This window comes from Cynocephalus volans, chromosome 1 (genome assembly GCF_027409185.1).
Source record: "Cynocephalus volans isolate mCynVol1 chromosome 1, mCynVol1.pri, whole genome shotgun sequence".
Taxonomy (NCBI): Eukaryota; Metazoa; Chordata; class Mammalia; order Dermoptera; family Cynocephalidae; genus Cynocephalus; species Cynocephalus volans.
In genome coordinates this window covers 302432498-302444868 of record NC_084460.1, presented here as the reverse complement: position 1 = coordinate 302444868, position 12371 = coordinate 302432498, and the positions used below count along the sequence as shown (strand labels likewise).

At 62.0% G+C, this 12371-nt stretch overlaps 1 protein-coding gene across 17 annotated transcripts in view; it reads left to right on the top strand.

Moving 5' to 3' along the window:
* KIF1A (kinesin family member 1A) overlaps window positions 1-12371 on the top strand; it is a 74152-nt gene that overhangs the window by 37116 nt on the left and 24665 nt on the right. For 12 of the 17 annotated variants that reach the window (XM_063108542.1, XM_063108515.1, XM_063108509.1 and 9 more), the window contains 6 exons: window positions 491-628; window positions 7843-7961; window positions 10526-10611; window positions 11539-11677; window positions 11791-11962; window positions 12182-12272. In XM_063108542.1, coding sequence (XP_062964612.1) covers window positions 491-628; window positions 7843-7961; window positions 10526-10611; window positions 11539-11677; window positions 11791-11962; window positions 12182-12272 — 745 coding nt within the window. Of the gene's footprint in view, window positions 1-490; window positions 629-1413; window positions 1672-7842; window positions 7962-10525; window positions 10612-11538; window positions 11678-11790; window positions 11963-12181; window positions 12273-12371 lie in introns of all 17 variants that reach the window. The other 5 variants (XM_063108461.1, XM_063108459.1, XM_063108463.1 and 2 more) reach the window with 2 other exon arrangements.

Sequence of the window (12371 nt, the reverse complement as noted above, 5' to 3'; positions counted from 1 at the left end):
GGGAGGAGGTGCCCTCAGCCAAGTGCAGGGAAGGCGGAGGAGGGGCTGGGCGAGGAGGACAGCTGGGAGTCAGCCGCCATCTGCCCACTGTCACCGCAAGAGTCTTCCCGAGGCTCTGCCTCTGCCTCCCCACACACCCATTCTGTTGGTTCTGGGTGTTCATTTATGAAGGTGACTGAGGGGCCACAGGGGGAGGGCATGCCTTTGAAAGAAAAGTTGAACTTCACTCATGGCTCCCTGGAGGCAGACTCAGGGCATGCCCTGCAGGGCCACATGGGAGGCACTAGGGCTGGGCAGGAGCAGGAAGGAACGTTACTCGTGGGTGGCCAGTCCCGAGGGCCATGGCAGGGTTTCTGTCCAGCTGACCCCTGAGCCTTGACAACCTTGGGCTGCGGCTGAAGCTCGGCTGGCTGCTGTCCTGGGAGGACGAGGCATGTGATGCCGCTGGGAGCTCGGCCTGAGCCCACACTGCCCCTTGCCGCCCCTGCAGGCAGCGCCTGGACCTCATGCGGGAGATGTGTGACCGGGCAGCAAAGGTGCCCTCCAGCGTCATTGAGGACTGCGACAACGTGGTGATCGGCGGAGACCCCTTCTATGACCGCTTCCCCTGGTTCCAGCTGGTGGGCAGGTGGGCGCCTCTGCCCTTCCCAGCTAACAGAGGGGGAGAGAGAGAGAGAGAGAGAGTGGGGTGGGCGACGGCAGTGGGGCAGGGATGGGCCTCCTTCTAATGCCTGCACCCCAGGCTGGCCTCACCCCGACGTGAGAAAGGGGCTGCCAGATGCTCTCCCCCCCAGTCCCCGCCCTGTCCTGCCCTGGTCCAGGTTGATCCCGGTCATAGCTCTCCACACACTAGCAGGCCCTTTATTTCAGGGGCCTGGGATGGGGTCTCCATACTGCCACCCACCAGGCCCACGTACCCACATGTGTGAACACATGGGCTGCTAAGTGTCCACAGGCCTTGGCAGGTTTTCCAGATCACCTGGTGGCCTTGAAGGTGTGAGCATGGAGGCAGGGCTGTGTCACCGATTTGTAGAGACCGCTGCCTCCTTTCCCTGGTCTCCCCGTGCGGGGCCTGTGCCCATCGCCCGTGCCCCACGTGGCTGTGGTATTCTGAGGCCTCCACATGGCCAAGCTCACGAGGTCCTCACCCGGCCTCAGCCATGCCCAGCCAGGACCCCTGTTCTCAGTCTCACCTGTGATGTCGGGGACTTCCAGCTGACCACCCCTGTGGGGTCTTTCCAAGCCTGGGGATGGAGTGCGTTTTTGGTTCTCTCATCTTTTAAGGCAGCATTCTCAATGGTCTGTGTGTTTGGTTTGGTTTAAACAGACGTCCCCGCCCACCCTGCCCCGCCCCTGCGCGTCCCTGCGAGTAGCTGGTGTTAACTTCTCTCTGTCTTGTCGCACTAACCTCAGCCCAGTCATCTCTGGCTGCAGCAGCCACCCTCTTCTCAACACATGCATGAGCGAGCGCATGGCTGCTCTCACCCCCTCCCCCACCTTCTCGAGCCCCGACTCCGACGCCACCGAGCCTGCCGAGGAGCAGAGCCTGGGGGAGGAGGAGGAGGAGGAGGAGGAGGAGGACCTGGAGGACGACGTCTTTCCGGAGCACGCGCTGTGCGACGGCCGGGACCCGTTTTACGACCGGCCCCCCCTGTTCAGTTTAGTAGGAAGGTTGGTGAGGTCGAGGCCGCATGCTGGGGAGGAACCAGCTCTTTTGCTCAGGAGCACTGCTGCGGGCGCAATTGACCGCCGCCAGGGCGCAACCCCAGCCCTCCCCGGGCGTCCCTGAGCCGGGGGCTGATCCTGGAGACGGTCACACTGGCCCAGCGGGGGGCGCCCAGGTCCCAGCTAGAAGAGAGGCAGTGCCCCAAGCACACAGCCGAGGCCCAGCAGGTGGACTGTTTTGGCAGAGGCCGTAGGAACCCCAGACGTGGGCGCTGCTGGCTCAGGCACCCGATGCCTGAGTTCATCCCTCGTCCATCGTCCTGGGGATTAGCTTCGTCCCAGGTGAGGCAGCGGCACCTCTCTCCACTGGTGTCCAGAGGAGATGGAGGCTCCCAGTCCGCCCTTGGTGTTGCTCCGTTCTCTGTGGGGCAGGAGCAGAACTCGGGAAGCTGTCCCAAGAGCAGGGAAGGGCCTGGGAAGGACCCCTCCAGGAGCGTGGTGAGCCCTGGGGCCTGGGCACACTGTGCGTCCATCTAAAGGTGAGGGCGGCTCCGTCCCTCCTGACCTTCCAGGTTGTCATGGCGAGAGATGGGGGCACATGGCCCAGTGCCCTCACAGGATGTGCCCTTTGCAGAGAGGAGCTGGTTATTACCGTTCTCGAATGGACAAGAGAGGCCAAGGTCAGGAGGTGGATCAGAGGGCACCACCCTACAGGTAGATTTGGCAAATACAGTCACCATCCATGCTTTTTATGATCTTGAAGAGAAATGAGACAGGTGAAGGAAAGATCTAGAAACCTAGTAGTAGTAGTAGGAAATTTGACTTATGAAACAGCTGAATTCACACATTTTGTTTTATAATTTACATATTTGTATTTGGGGTTTGAGATTCCTTCCTTGGGCTAGGCCGATGGAAGTTTTCGGAAGCCTTGAGCTTGGGGCACCAGAACTGAAAGCTGAAGGCCAAGGCTGACCCAGATCACGGGTGTGCACAGGGCTTGCTCCACTCCTGGGTTGGAGGTGCTGGGGTGGAAACCCCCTCCCTCGTGGAAGGCAGCAGGTCTCAGGATTTACTGCTCTGCTGGGCCCGAGAGGGGGCTGTAGGCCTTGAGGCCAGCTCCACGCAGGCCTCTCCTAGGAAGCCCGGGCTGTAGGGCCAGGCCTGCACCTGTTGGGCCCTAGGAGCGGCTCCAGGTGCCAAGTAGGCGAGGGATTAGGACCTGTGGGGACAAGGACACTGGGAGAAACAGGGTGTGGGCTCTTGCAGTCTCAGCCAGAAAGAGCTGGGTCCTTCCAGCATTGTTTCCCCCTTGTGGATTTGAGATCTTACAAAACTACCAAACCAAACAAAAGTCATCCATGAGAGGCCAGCCCTGTGCTACGGGGCGGTCTGTGAAGGGCTTCATTTGGAATCACCCAATCCTTTTAGTTTGGCAAGAACTGGCTTCTCCCGCGCAGCAGCTGTGCAGGCCCAGACCCTGGGAAGGACCCCATGTTGATTTTCCTTCATCCTTCCGGTAGCCGCTGGCTCTCTCTCCAAAGCTTAAGCAAAATTGGGGCGCCCACTCTTGCCCCCTCTCGAGAGGCTCCCTTGGGTCCCAGCATGCGTCTCTGCACCTCACCAATCTGTGGTTAGCGCCCGCCTCCTCCCTCCGCTGCGTGCTCAGCCCTTGCTCTGCCTGCCTCTGCTGCCTCCTCTCTCGGGGGCGGGTTTCAGTCTGCTTCAAGATACACCAGCCTCTGTGGCAAGGCCCGTCCAGCACGGGAGCCAGGGCCCTCATCCTAGGCCAGCGTCAGCCCCTCTGGGGATCTCTGCGGTCTGGGGCACCAGGTGAACTGGGGAAGCAGTGGGTAGGTGGCGACTGCTGCCCAGGCTGAGGACGTGGGCCTGGGGGCTCTGGTTTCCCGAGCTAACCCTCCCCACTGGGACTAGACACTTCCCGAAGGTGGGTGGCACAGGAGAGGGTGGGTGGGCAAGGGAGAGAGGAGGTCAAGAGGGATGAGGGTCTCGGGGAGAGGAGGTGACAGCCCAAGAGCACTGTCCAGGATGGGGTGGGTCAACCTTGACCCGGCAAGAGGGCTGTGCCCCCTGGCTGGTGAAGCCATTGCTCTCTCAGCTCCCATGCAGGTGCCCCTGTGTGTGGGGTGCGGGGGGCATTTCTCAGACCCTGGGAGATGCTCTGTGGGTGGGTGGGTGTGGTGTGGCCATGGCCAGCAGGGGCGGGGCTGGGGCTGTGTTGTGGCCCCCACCATGGCAGGCAATGATGCTGGGTTGTCTCTGGGACCTGGAGGGCAGGTTGGGGGTGTAGTCTGCCTGGCCTGTGAGGGGTGTGAGACCCTGGAGCATTGTTCCCACTGGGCAGAGTGTGGCAAGGCTCCGAGTGTGGCCCTGCACCACCCAGCCCTAGCACTTTGTGCCCTGGTGCATGCGTTGGGTGGGATCTGCATAGGTGGGGGTGTCTTCCAGGCCCAGCTCGCAGCCCCCTTAGCTGCTGCCGCCACCGGGGCCGGTGGACCCTGTGCCTCAGTTTCTTCTGGATGAATTAGTCTGTCACCATCTCCAGTGGGATAGGGACGGGCAGCAGGAGGAAAGAGAAGCCAGTGAGGCTTCTTTTGCCTCTGGAACATCCGGCGCTGGAGCTGCATGCAGCTAGATCCAGAGACTGCTTCCGGGCATCCTGGGTGCCCTGGAGTGAGCGCCCTGAGACTTGCCCACAGCTGGGTCATGAGGCTCAGAGAGGACGGGGGAGGGTTTGGCCCCAGACTCCAGGGTTTTTTTCATTGTATAACTCCAACCTCCAACCAAGAGGTCCCCTAAGGCCCCCATTCAGGCAGTCCCTGCCTCTGGGGTGGTCCTGGCTACCTTCTGCCAGACAGCTCAGACACCAGCAGTGGGTTCTGTTTCCCTTTGATGTGAGGAAATTCTGAAAGACCACAGAAGAATTGATCTCCGTACTTAGCTGTGTTAGTTAAGCAGGTAGGCCATGGAGCTTGGCATCCACACGGTTGAGAGCTGAGTAGGAGCCAACCTGCAGGTTTGAGTCCCAGCTCGGGCCTTGCTGCCAGGCCCTGGCCATTCCTGAATCTGTGCCTCAGTTTCCTCATCTGTTAAAGGGGTACCAATGCCACGTTTTGTTAGATCTGTTCTGTGCACCCCTGAAAGGAAGGGTGCAGCTAGTTAGGCTAAGATGTGCCATTGATTCGGATGTGTCCCAGTGACGAGATGGGGCGCACGTGCCTGCCATGTGTTGGCCCCGAGGGAGCCTCAGAGGTACTGCCAGCTGTGATTCCCCACTGGAGTTTTCAGTTTTGCAGCTGCCATGTGGCTTCACAGTGGGATGACTTGAGGCTGGGGGACATGAGGGGCCCGGGTCTGTCCTTGAGCCCAGCCCCATCTGATTTGCGGGAGGCTCGCATCTGAACTGTGCTGCAGGTTCCTGGGCCCATGGGGTGGCAACAGGACAGGGAGCATCCACTGTGGAGACCATGGTCAGCTTCAGATCAGGTGTGTCAGCAGTGGGGCCCTGTGGAGATGCTAGGATGAGGCCTACCTGTAGCAGCTTTGCTGTGGGACCCAGGCCCAGTCCTGCCCGTGACTCAGTTTACCTCTCCACGCACTGCTTCAGACCCTCTTGGATCTTGCCTTTTGGGAGCAGTGGAGAAGAGTCAGGAGGTGGGTTGGTGTGGGACCCTGTGGGCTCAGAAGGAGGGGTGACCTCTTTGTAGTGTGGTCCTGGGGAGCTCAGTTTGTGGGTCACCTCTGCTGTGCCCTGAGTCACACAAGCCAGCCCGTGCCCAGACCTTCCACGTCCTCAGCACCCCTCTGCCCCCTGCACCGGGCTTTCTGCAGAGGCCATGTGCCAGGATGGGGTAGGTGCTGGAGGGCAGGGCTGGCCTGCCTGGTCTCAGCTCTCCACCAGGGTAGGTGGCCAGCTGTTGGGGAGGCAGAGCAGGGCCCTCACCTGTTCTGACTCCCGTGCATCACTTTGCTTAGTTCATGGCAGTCTTTCCCTGCCCCCACTTTTAAGCAAGTCCAGGAACCTGGGTGCCCTGAGAGGGAAGGCCACCCCTGTCCCCATCCTGAGGGGCAGCTGGCTGGTCCCTGCCTACTGGGTACTCTGTGTGACTGGGGCCGGCACTCCTCTGGGGTTCAGAGGGGGTGCTATGCTGCGGGAGGAGGGACACTGAGAAGCAGTCAGGGCTTCCTCTGCCCCAGTAGGCAGCCCAGGGAGACTTCCAGACCCCCATGAAGGCAGCTGTGCCCTTGTCCCAAGCTGAGACCCTTCATACACTGAGGGGTGTATGAAGTCACAGCCAGCAGAGGCAGCTGTGAGGGAGGCATTGACAGGACACTGAGCTGTTGGGGCCTCTGAGGAGGGGGCAGGGACGGGCCTGGACATCCAGGGATGGACTGGCCCTTGTGGCTGGAACTTGGCGGGGTCGGGGGGTGAGGCAGGCTGGCCCATTGTGGGTTTAGATGCCCCTGCGAGGGGCTTGAATATCACCAGGTATGTGGGGGTCTGTTTGACCTGACCTGTGCCCTAGGACTCTTCTGGGTGGGGGCCATGGGGACAGGGGTGGGGAATGGCTGGTGATGATGACCAGCGAAGGCAGCTTCGGTGAGACTTTTGAGGCAGAATTGGTGGATTTGATTGCAAAGGAGAGCCAGGCTGGTGCTGCGCGGAGTTCAGGGGGATGGGGAGGGGAAGCAGGAACTGGAGCCCCCCTGAGAGGGTGCCAGGGCTGTGTCGGGCAGGGACCTCTGTCCCACTCGCTCCCTCATTTGCACCAGCTCTGGAATCGTGGGCATAGGCAGGGTCCTTCCCTGCTGCCTGAGGTCACAGCACTCAGGGCTGCACCTGTCTGGAGCAGGGTGTTCTTCCAGAGCTTAAGGTGTGGGGCGAGGCCGGGGGCGCAGCCTGGGTGGCGTCTGACCTGAGAGGGGCAGGTGACCCCATCTCCTCCCTGCTCCATTGTGCAACCTGGTTAGTGCCCAGCTGGCCAGCAGACTGTCCCCCCGCCCCCCCCCCCCGGCTAAGACCCCCGCCTCTCTGCCGCCTCTCCCTTGTTGACCCCACCCCTCCCATTCCTGCCTTGCTGCCCCCTCACCTCCCATCTTCTGCACCTCCTCCCCCTGCCTCCCACCTTCCCGTGTCTGCATCCTGCCCCTCCGCACCCAGGCTGTGCTGTCCACCCACCTGCCCTTCTGGGAGCTCAGGGCTGCTGATGTCTGTGCCTCTGGGCCGGAGCAGCGGCTGCCTGGTCAACTGTGTGCCTGGAGGGCGGTGGCAGGCCGAGGGGGCAGGTTCCTGGGTGGAGTCTGCGCTGAGCGGCCATCCTCGCCACAGTGCGGCTCACCTGTGCCAGGTGCCCCCACTCCTAGGGGGTGCTGCTGAACGGTGGGGGGTTTTGTGCCGCAACAGCCCCCCAACCTGGCCAGGTGATGTAGGTCTTCTGGCGTCTTCTCCTTCTGGCTGCCTGTGTGACTTGCATGTTGGCCAGCTCAGGGAATGCGGCAGCCACCCCAGCCACTGGCATCTGCCCCGGCTGGTCCTGGCACTAGCTGGGGTCATACAATGGAGCTGCCTGGGAAAGGAAGGGCTCTTGGTTCTCTGGTCGCTGACGGGGCAGGCCAGGCAGCGCCGTGGGTCTGGGGGTGTCTTCAGGCCTTCATCCAGTCAGCCTCCGTCCCAGGTGAGGGCGCTTAGTCTCGGTGGCCTCACCGTGGTGCTCCTGCCTGCCGAGTGCCTGAGCATCAGGCTCCTGGGGAGCGGGTGGGCAGCAGTGCCTGGTGAGGGTCCTAGCTCAGTGTGTGGTGCAGGGCCCGGCCCAGGCCCCGCAGCCCCCTTTGAAGCAGGCTGAAACCTCCCCCTGCACAGGTCTCTTCTCAGCCAGCCAGGTCCGGGTCGGCCGGCTGCACCCTGTGCCCACGGCCCCCCTCCTTCTCTCTCTCCCTCCACCTCCTCCCGTCTGCTCCGAGCGCCGCAGACCTGGGGACCCCCCCCCCCGCCACCCCGCCTGCCCCCCGCCCGCCCTCGCTACGCTCCGCCCCCAGCTGTCCCATGGCTTCGCTCTGCTGTGCAGCTTTGTGTCGTGTTGTGAGCCGGGCTGTGCTGCCGCCGCTGCGCTCGAAACTAGCACCGAGGGTGGCCTGTGACAGCAGCCTCTGCTCCCCCAGGGCCTTCGTGTACCTGAGCAACTTGCTGTACCCCGTGCCGCTGGTGCACCGCGTGGCCATCGTCAGCGAGAAGGGCGAAGTGAAGGGTTTCCTCCGTGTGGCTGTCCAGGCCATCTCAGGTGTGTGTGGGGCAGCTGGCAGTGGGTGGCACTGGGGCCCTGCGGACAGAGGCCCTGGCAGGGAAGGGCCTCTGCAGGCATCACGCAGGGGTCAGTGTGGAGCCGGTCACCCTGGGGCCAACCTGAAGCTGTTTGTACACCCCTTCCCAGCTGGCCCCAGGCTGCGGGCCTCCAGGGGGCATGAAGGGGAAGTCCCATTGGGAGCAGGGAGAGGCCCAGCTCTTGGCTGTGGCCTCTTGGACTTCCCTTGTTGGCGGGGGCACTCCTGGGCCATGGGAGCCCACTCTGGTTCAGGACCCCACCTTTCCATCAGGTAGCTCTAGATGGACCCAGAGACCACCTGGCTCCCCCTTGTAGCCTGGTGCAGAGCGGGTGCTGTCTCCCAGCTCGCGCCCATCCCCCTGTCCACAGCCCTGGGAAGGGCTGGCAGATCTCTGGCCCCTGGCTCTGGACCCCCTACCCCGGGGCAGCCCTCACTGGTGCTCCCTGGGTCTCTTGGGCACACCCCGTCTCCCTGGCCACTGTAGACCCTCCCTTCACACATGGGCCTGAAGACACAAGCCTCCTCTGTCGTGGGAGGTGGAGACCAGCCCCTCCTCGACAGCCCAGCTGCAGAACGCCTGAGCCATGCATGCTCAGCTGTGGAGGGATCGTGTTTTAAAGATTCCTGCCTGGCAGGAATGTGGAAAACTCAGTTGGGACACAGATGTGAAAGTGCTGGGTTGACCAGGAGGCCACAGGCCAGAGCAGGGCACCTGGTGCCCTTCTCTGCCCTCTGCCCCGACCCCCGCCATGCTCTATTGTCCTCGGGGGACTGACTCTCTTTCCTCTCTTATCCTTGGCCACCGGGCACCTTGCGGGAGAGTGGGCAGACAGATGGGCGGGTGGAGAGAGGGGGCGTGGCTGCAGGCCAGCTGGGGCAGCTCAGAGGCGGGTGCCCTGGAGAAGGCTGAGATGGCCAGTGTCCCCTGCCCTGATAGCCTGGCCAGCTTAGGTGATTTTAATTCCACCTAATTAGTTAAATTAGTTAATTTGACCCTATTGTCAAATTCTTGTTAACCCTTAACTTCTAATGCACTTTACAGCACCTCTAGCAGCCAAGATGCCCGTTACTGCTAGTACAGGGTAATCCAGCCCCTGTGATGCCACGGTGCTGAACCCAGGGGACCTGTCGGGGGGCCCTGGGATGGGAGCGAGGGTGAAGCTCTAGGGAAAGCCCAGACAGCAAGCCCCACTCACGCCCGACGCCTCTGCTGGGGAGTGGGTGTTTATGAGGAACACCCACCTCCTCCCCCAGGGAGGCCTCTCGCCCCCGCCTGCTCCAGCAGCTCTAACCCTCACTGGGCAGAGCCAAGCCATCCTGACCTCTTCCTCCCACTGGCCCCTACCCCGACAGCCACCTCTTTGAGAAAGGGACCTCACCAGAGGCCACGGGCCGGGCCACAGCCCTTGTGGGAAGGGGCCTCTGGGGGTCCTCGTGGGGGTTGGTGAGGGACCCGAGTCCTGAGCTGGAGCAGTGCGGGAAGGGTTACCTCCAGGGTCGCTGTCCTGCACTCTGTGGGGTTGAGGGGGTCCCCCACTTCTCTGATGATGGTCACCAGTTAGGAAGGTGTGCAGGAGCTCTGAGCCCAGGCCTGTGCGCATCCATAGCACCTGCTATCCCCAGGTGACACGGGGGACGTGAGGCTGGGTCCGGCTAGGGCTCTACTCCTGACCCGCGCTGGGTTCCGGGCCTCATGGTCCTACAGCTACATTGTTTCATTTTGGGCGACACCTAATGTTTCCATCTGGTGGTGGAGAGAGAACTTAGCAGAGACACCGACCCCTGCATTGGAGGTTACAGGTCACACGCATCCTGCCGTGGCTGCAGGCTGAGATCAGTTGATGTGTCCTCTCTGCATCGAGCCCCACTGTGGGCAGGCCTTCGCCAGCATTGGACTGTGGCAGAACAGAGCTCGAGGGCCTTGGGCAGTGGGGTGGAGAGCCAGGCAGCATTAGTGCTCACATGGGTGGCGTGACAGTCCCCCGAGGCCTGTGCAGAAATGAGGGAGACCAGCGGAGGCCCAGACCAGAGGACTGAGGAGGCTGGCAGAAGCCAAGTCAGGGGTTTGTAGGCAACAGGAAAAGGGTTTGGGTTTTGTCCCAAGCACAGTGGGAAACCACTGAGAGCTTTGAGTTGGGGAGCATGTGACCATTTGGTGAGCGGGCCGGGGAAGTGAGTGGAGGGGGCAGGGGGACTGTTAAGTGTCCAGACGACTGATGGTAGCTTCACGTGGGTGGTGGGGAAATGTTGTGATTCTGAAGGTGAAGCCAGCAGGCCCCAGTGGGGTCGGCTCTGCACAGTGAGGGGAGGGAGAGGTTGGGAGGACCCCTGACTGCATGTGGGGTGGGGACAGGGAGGCTGGTGGTCAGCGTGCAGGGGTACGGGCCCTGGTGTTACCGAGCTGTGGTCAGTGGTGTAGGCTACCCCTTGCCCCAACCCCGTGGCAGCTTGGCCCAGCCCTGCCTTTACCCACTGTGGGGGATGGGCTGGACTGCGACCATCTGCTCGGTTCCTCTTGCAGCCGATGAAGAGGCCCCCGATTATGGCTCCGGTGTCCGCCAGTCGGGAACTGCTAAAATCTCCTTTGATGACCAGCATTTCGAGAAGGTACCATGCAAGGTTTGGCCTGTACACGGCTTGGGGCCCTCCCACCCCAACCCCAGGCCTTGAGGTGCCATTTGCTTTCTGGGTCCTGTTTGCTCTGCCCCCCTGGTCCTCCAGTCCTGCCCTGTGGGCCATGTGTCCTAGGGTTCTTCCCTCTCCCTCCTCGATGTTTAAAAGACACCACATGCCCCTTCCCTGGTTTGCCATTACCCTCTGGATCTGCCTGTCTACCTCCATGGGCCTCTGGGTCTCCTATAAGTGGCAGAGCCAGTATGAAACATGAGCTTCCAGAACAGACGCTGAGAACCTGGCCTCCCTTCTCCTGGCCGGCTCTGCTATGGGTCGCCAAAGGACAGGGCATTTCCATCCCCCGTTAGCTGCCCTTCCCTGCCTGACACTCCAGTGAGAACAAGGAAGGGCACCTGCCTAGGACCCCCACCCTGGTCCTTGTGAGAAGGGACAGTGCTGTGTCCAGCAGCACCTGGACCAGACCCAGGCTCCCTTCTCTGCTCTTGGACACAGTGGAGGAGGAGGTTCCACACGGTGCCCCGCGGGGTGTGCACTGGCGGTGCCTTCCTCTCCTTTCCTAGACTTTCTTCTAACCTGCACCCTCCTGGCCGCCCCATCACCCGGAACCTCAGTGCCCAGTGTCCTGAGCCCAGGGTGATGTGTCTGCCCCCAGCACCTCTGAGAGAGGGGGTCGTCAGTGTTGGGGATGCACAGGAGGGGAAAGAGTTTACCTGTGACCTGAAAACAAGAGAGGAGAAGCCAGGGGAGGGGCCCAAGCAGGTCCGAGCACAGGCCTATGCAGGCTCTGCCAGGATTGGGCAGCACGGTCATCCCCTGGGCCCTCGACAGGGCTGCGGTAGCCCCATCCCGGGCCAGCTATCCATTTTTCAGGGCTTTCTCCGACACTGGTTCCCCCAACAGTTCCAGTCCGAGTCCTGCCCTGTGGTAGGGATGTCCCGCTCAGGGACCTCCCAGGAAGAACTGCGCATTGTGGAAGGTCAGGGCCAGGGCGCTGATGCGGGGCCCTCAGCAGATGAGGTCAACAACAACACCTGCTCAGGTAGGTCACAGCCCTGCTGCCCAGGGCTTGGGCTCCTGAGCCCGCCCTGACCCCTGTTCCTTGAAGAGAGTGTGGCCTGAAGGTACTGTTGCTGTCCCCTCTGCTCCCGGCAGCGGTGCCTCCGGAGGGCCTCCTCTTAGACAGCCCCGAGAAAGCCTCCCTGGATGGGCCCCTGGACGCTGCCCTGGACCACCTCCGCCTGGGCAGCACCTTCACGTTCCGTGTGACAGTCCTGCAGGCCTCCAGCATCTCCGCCGAATATGCCGACATCTTCTGCCAGTTCAAGTGAGCCCCGCTGTCTGAGTCCCCTGGGCTGCCCGGGGGCTCTCAGCCTGAGAGCCTAGGCACTTAGCAAGGCACACACTGAGTTGAGGGCTGTGTCGGCCCAGCGTACAGGCCCCACGCACCCATGTGCACCCCACACAATGCTGGTTCGCACAGTCAGGCCGTGGGTCCCCGTCCCAAGTCCCTGCCCCCAGCCAAGTGTCTCCTTCTACTTTGCAGCTTCATTCACCGCCACGATGAGGCATTCTCCACCGAGCCTCTGAAGAATACAGGCAGGGGGCCGCCTCTTGGCTTCTACCACGTCCAAAATGTACGTCTGGAGCCCCCCACCCCCACCCCAGGCTGCCCCTGAAGTGGAGCTTTCTTATTCCCATCATTTATTGCTCCTCTCCGAACACCAGCCGTGGGT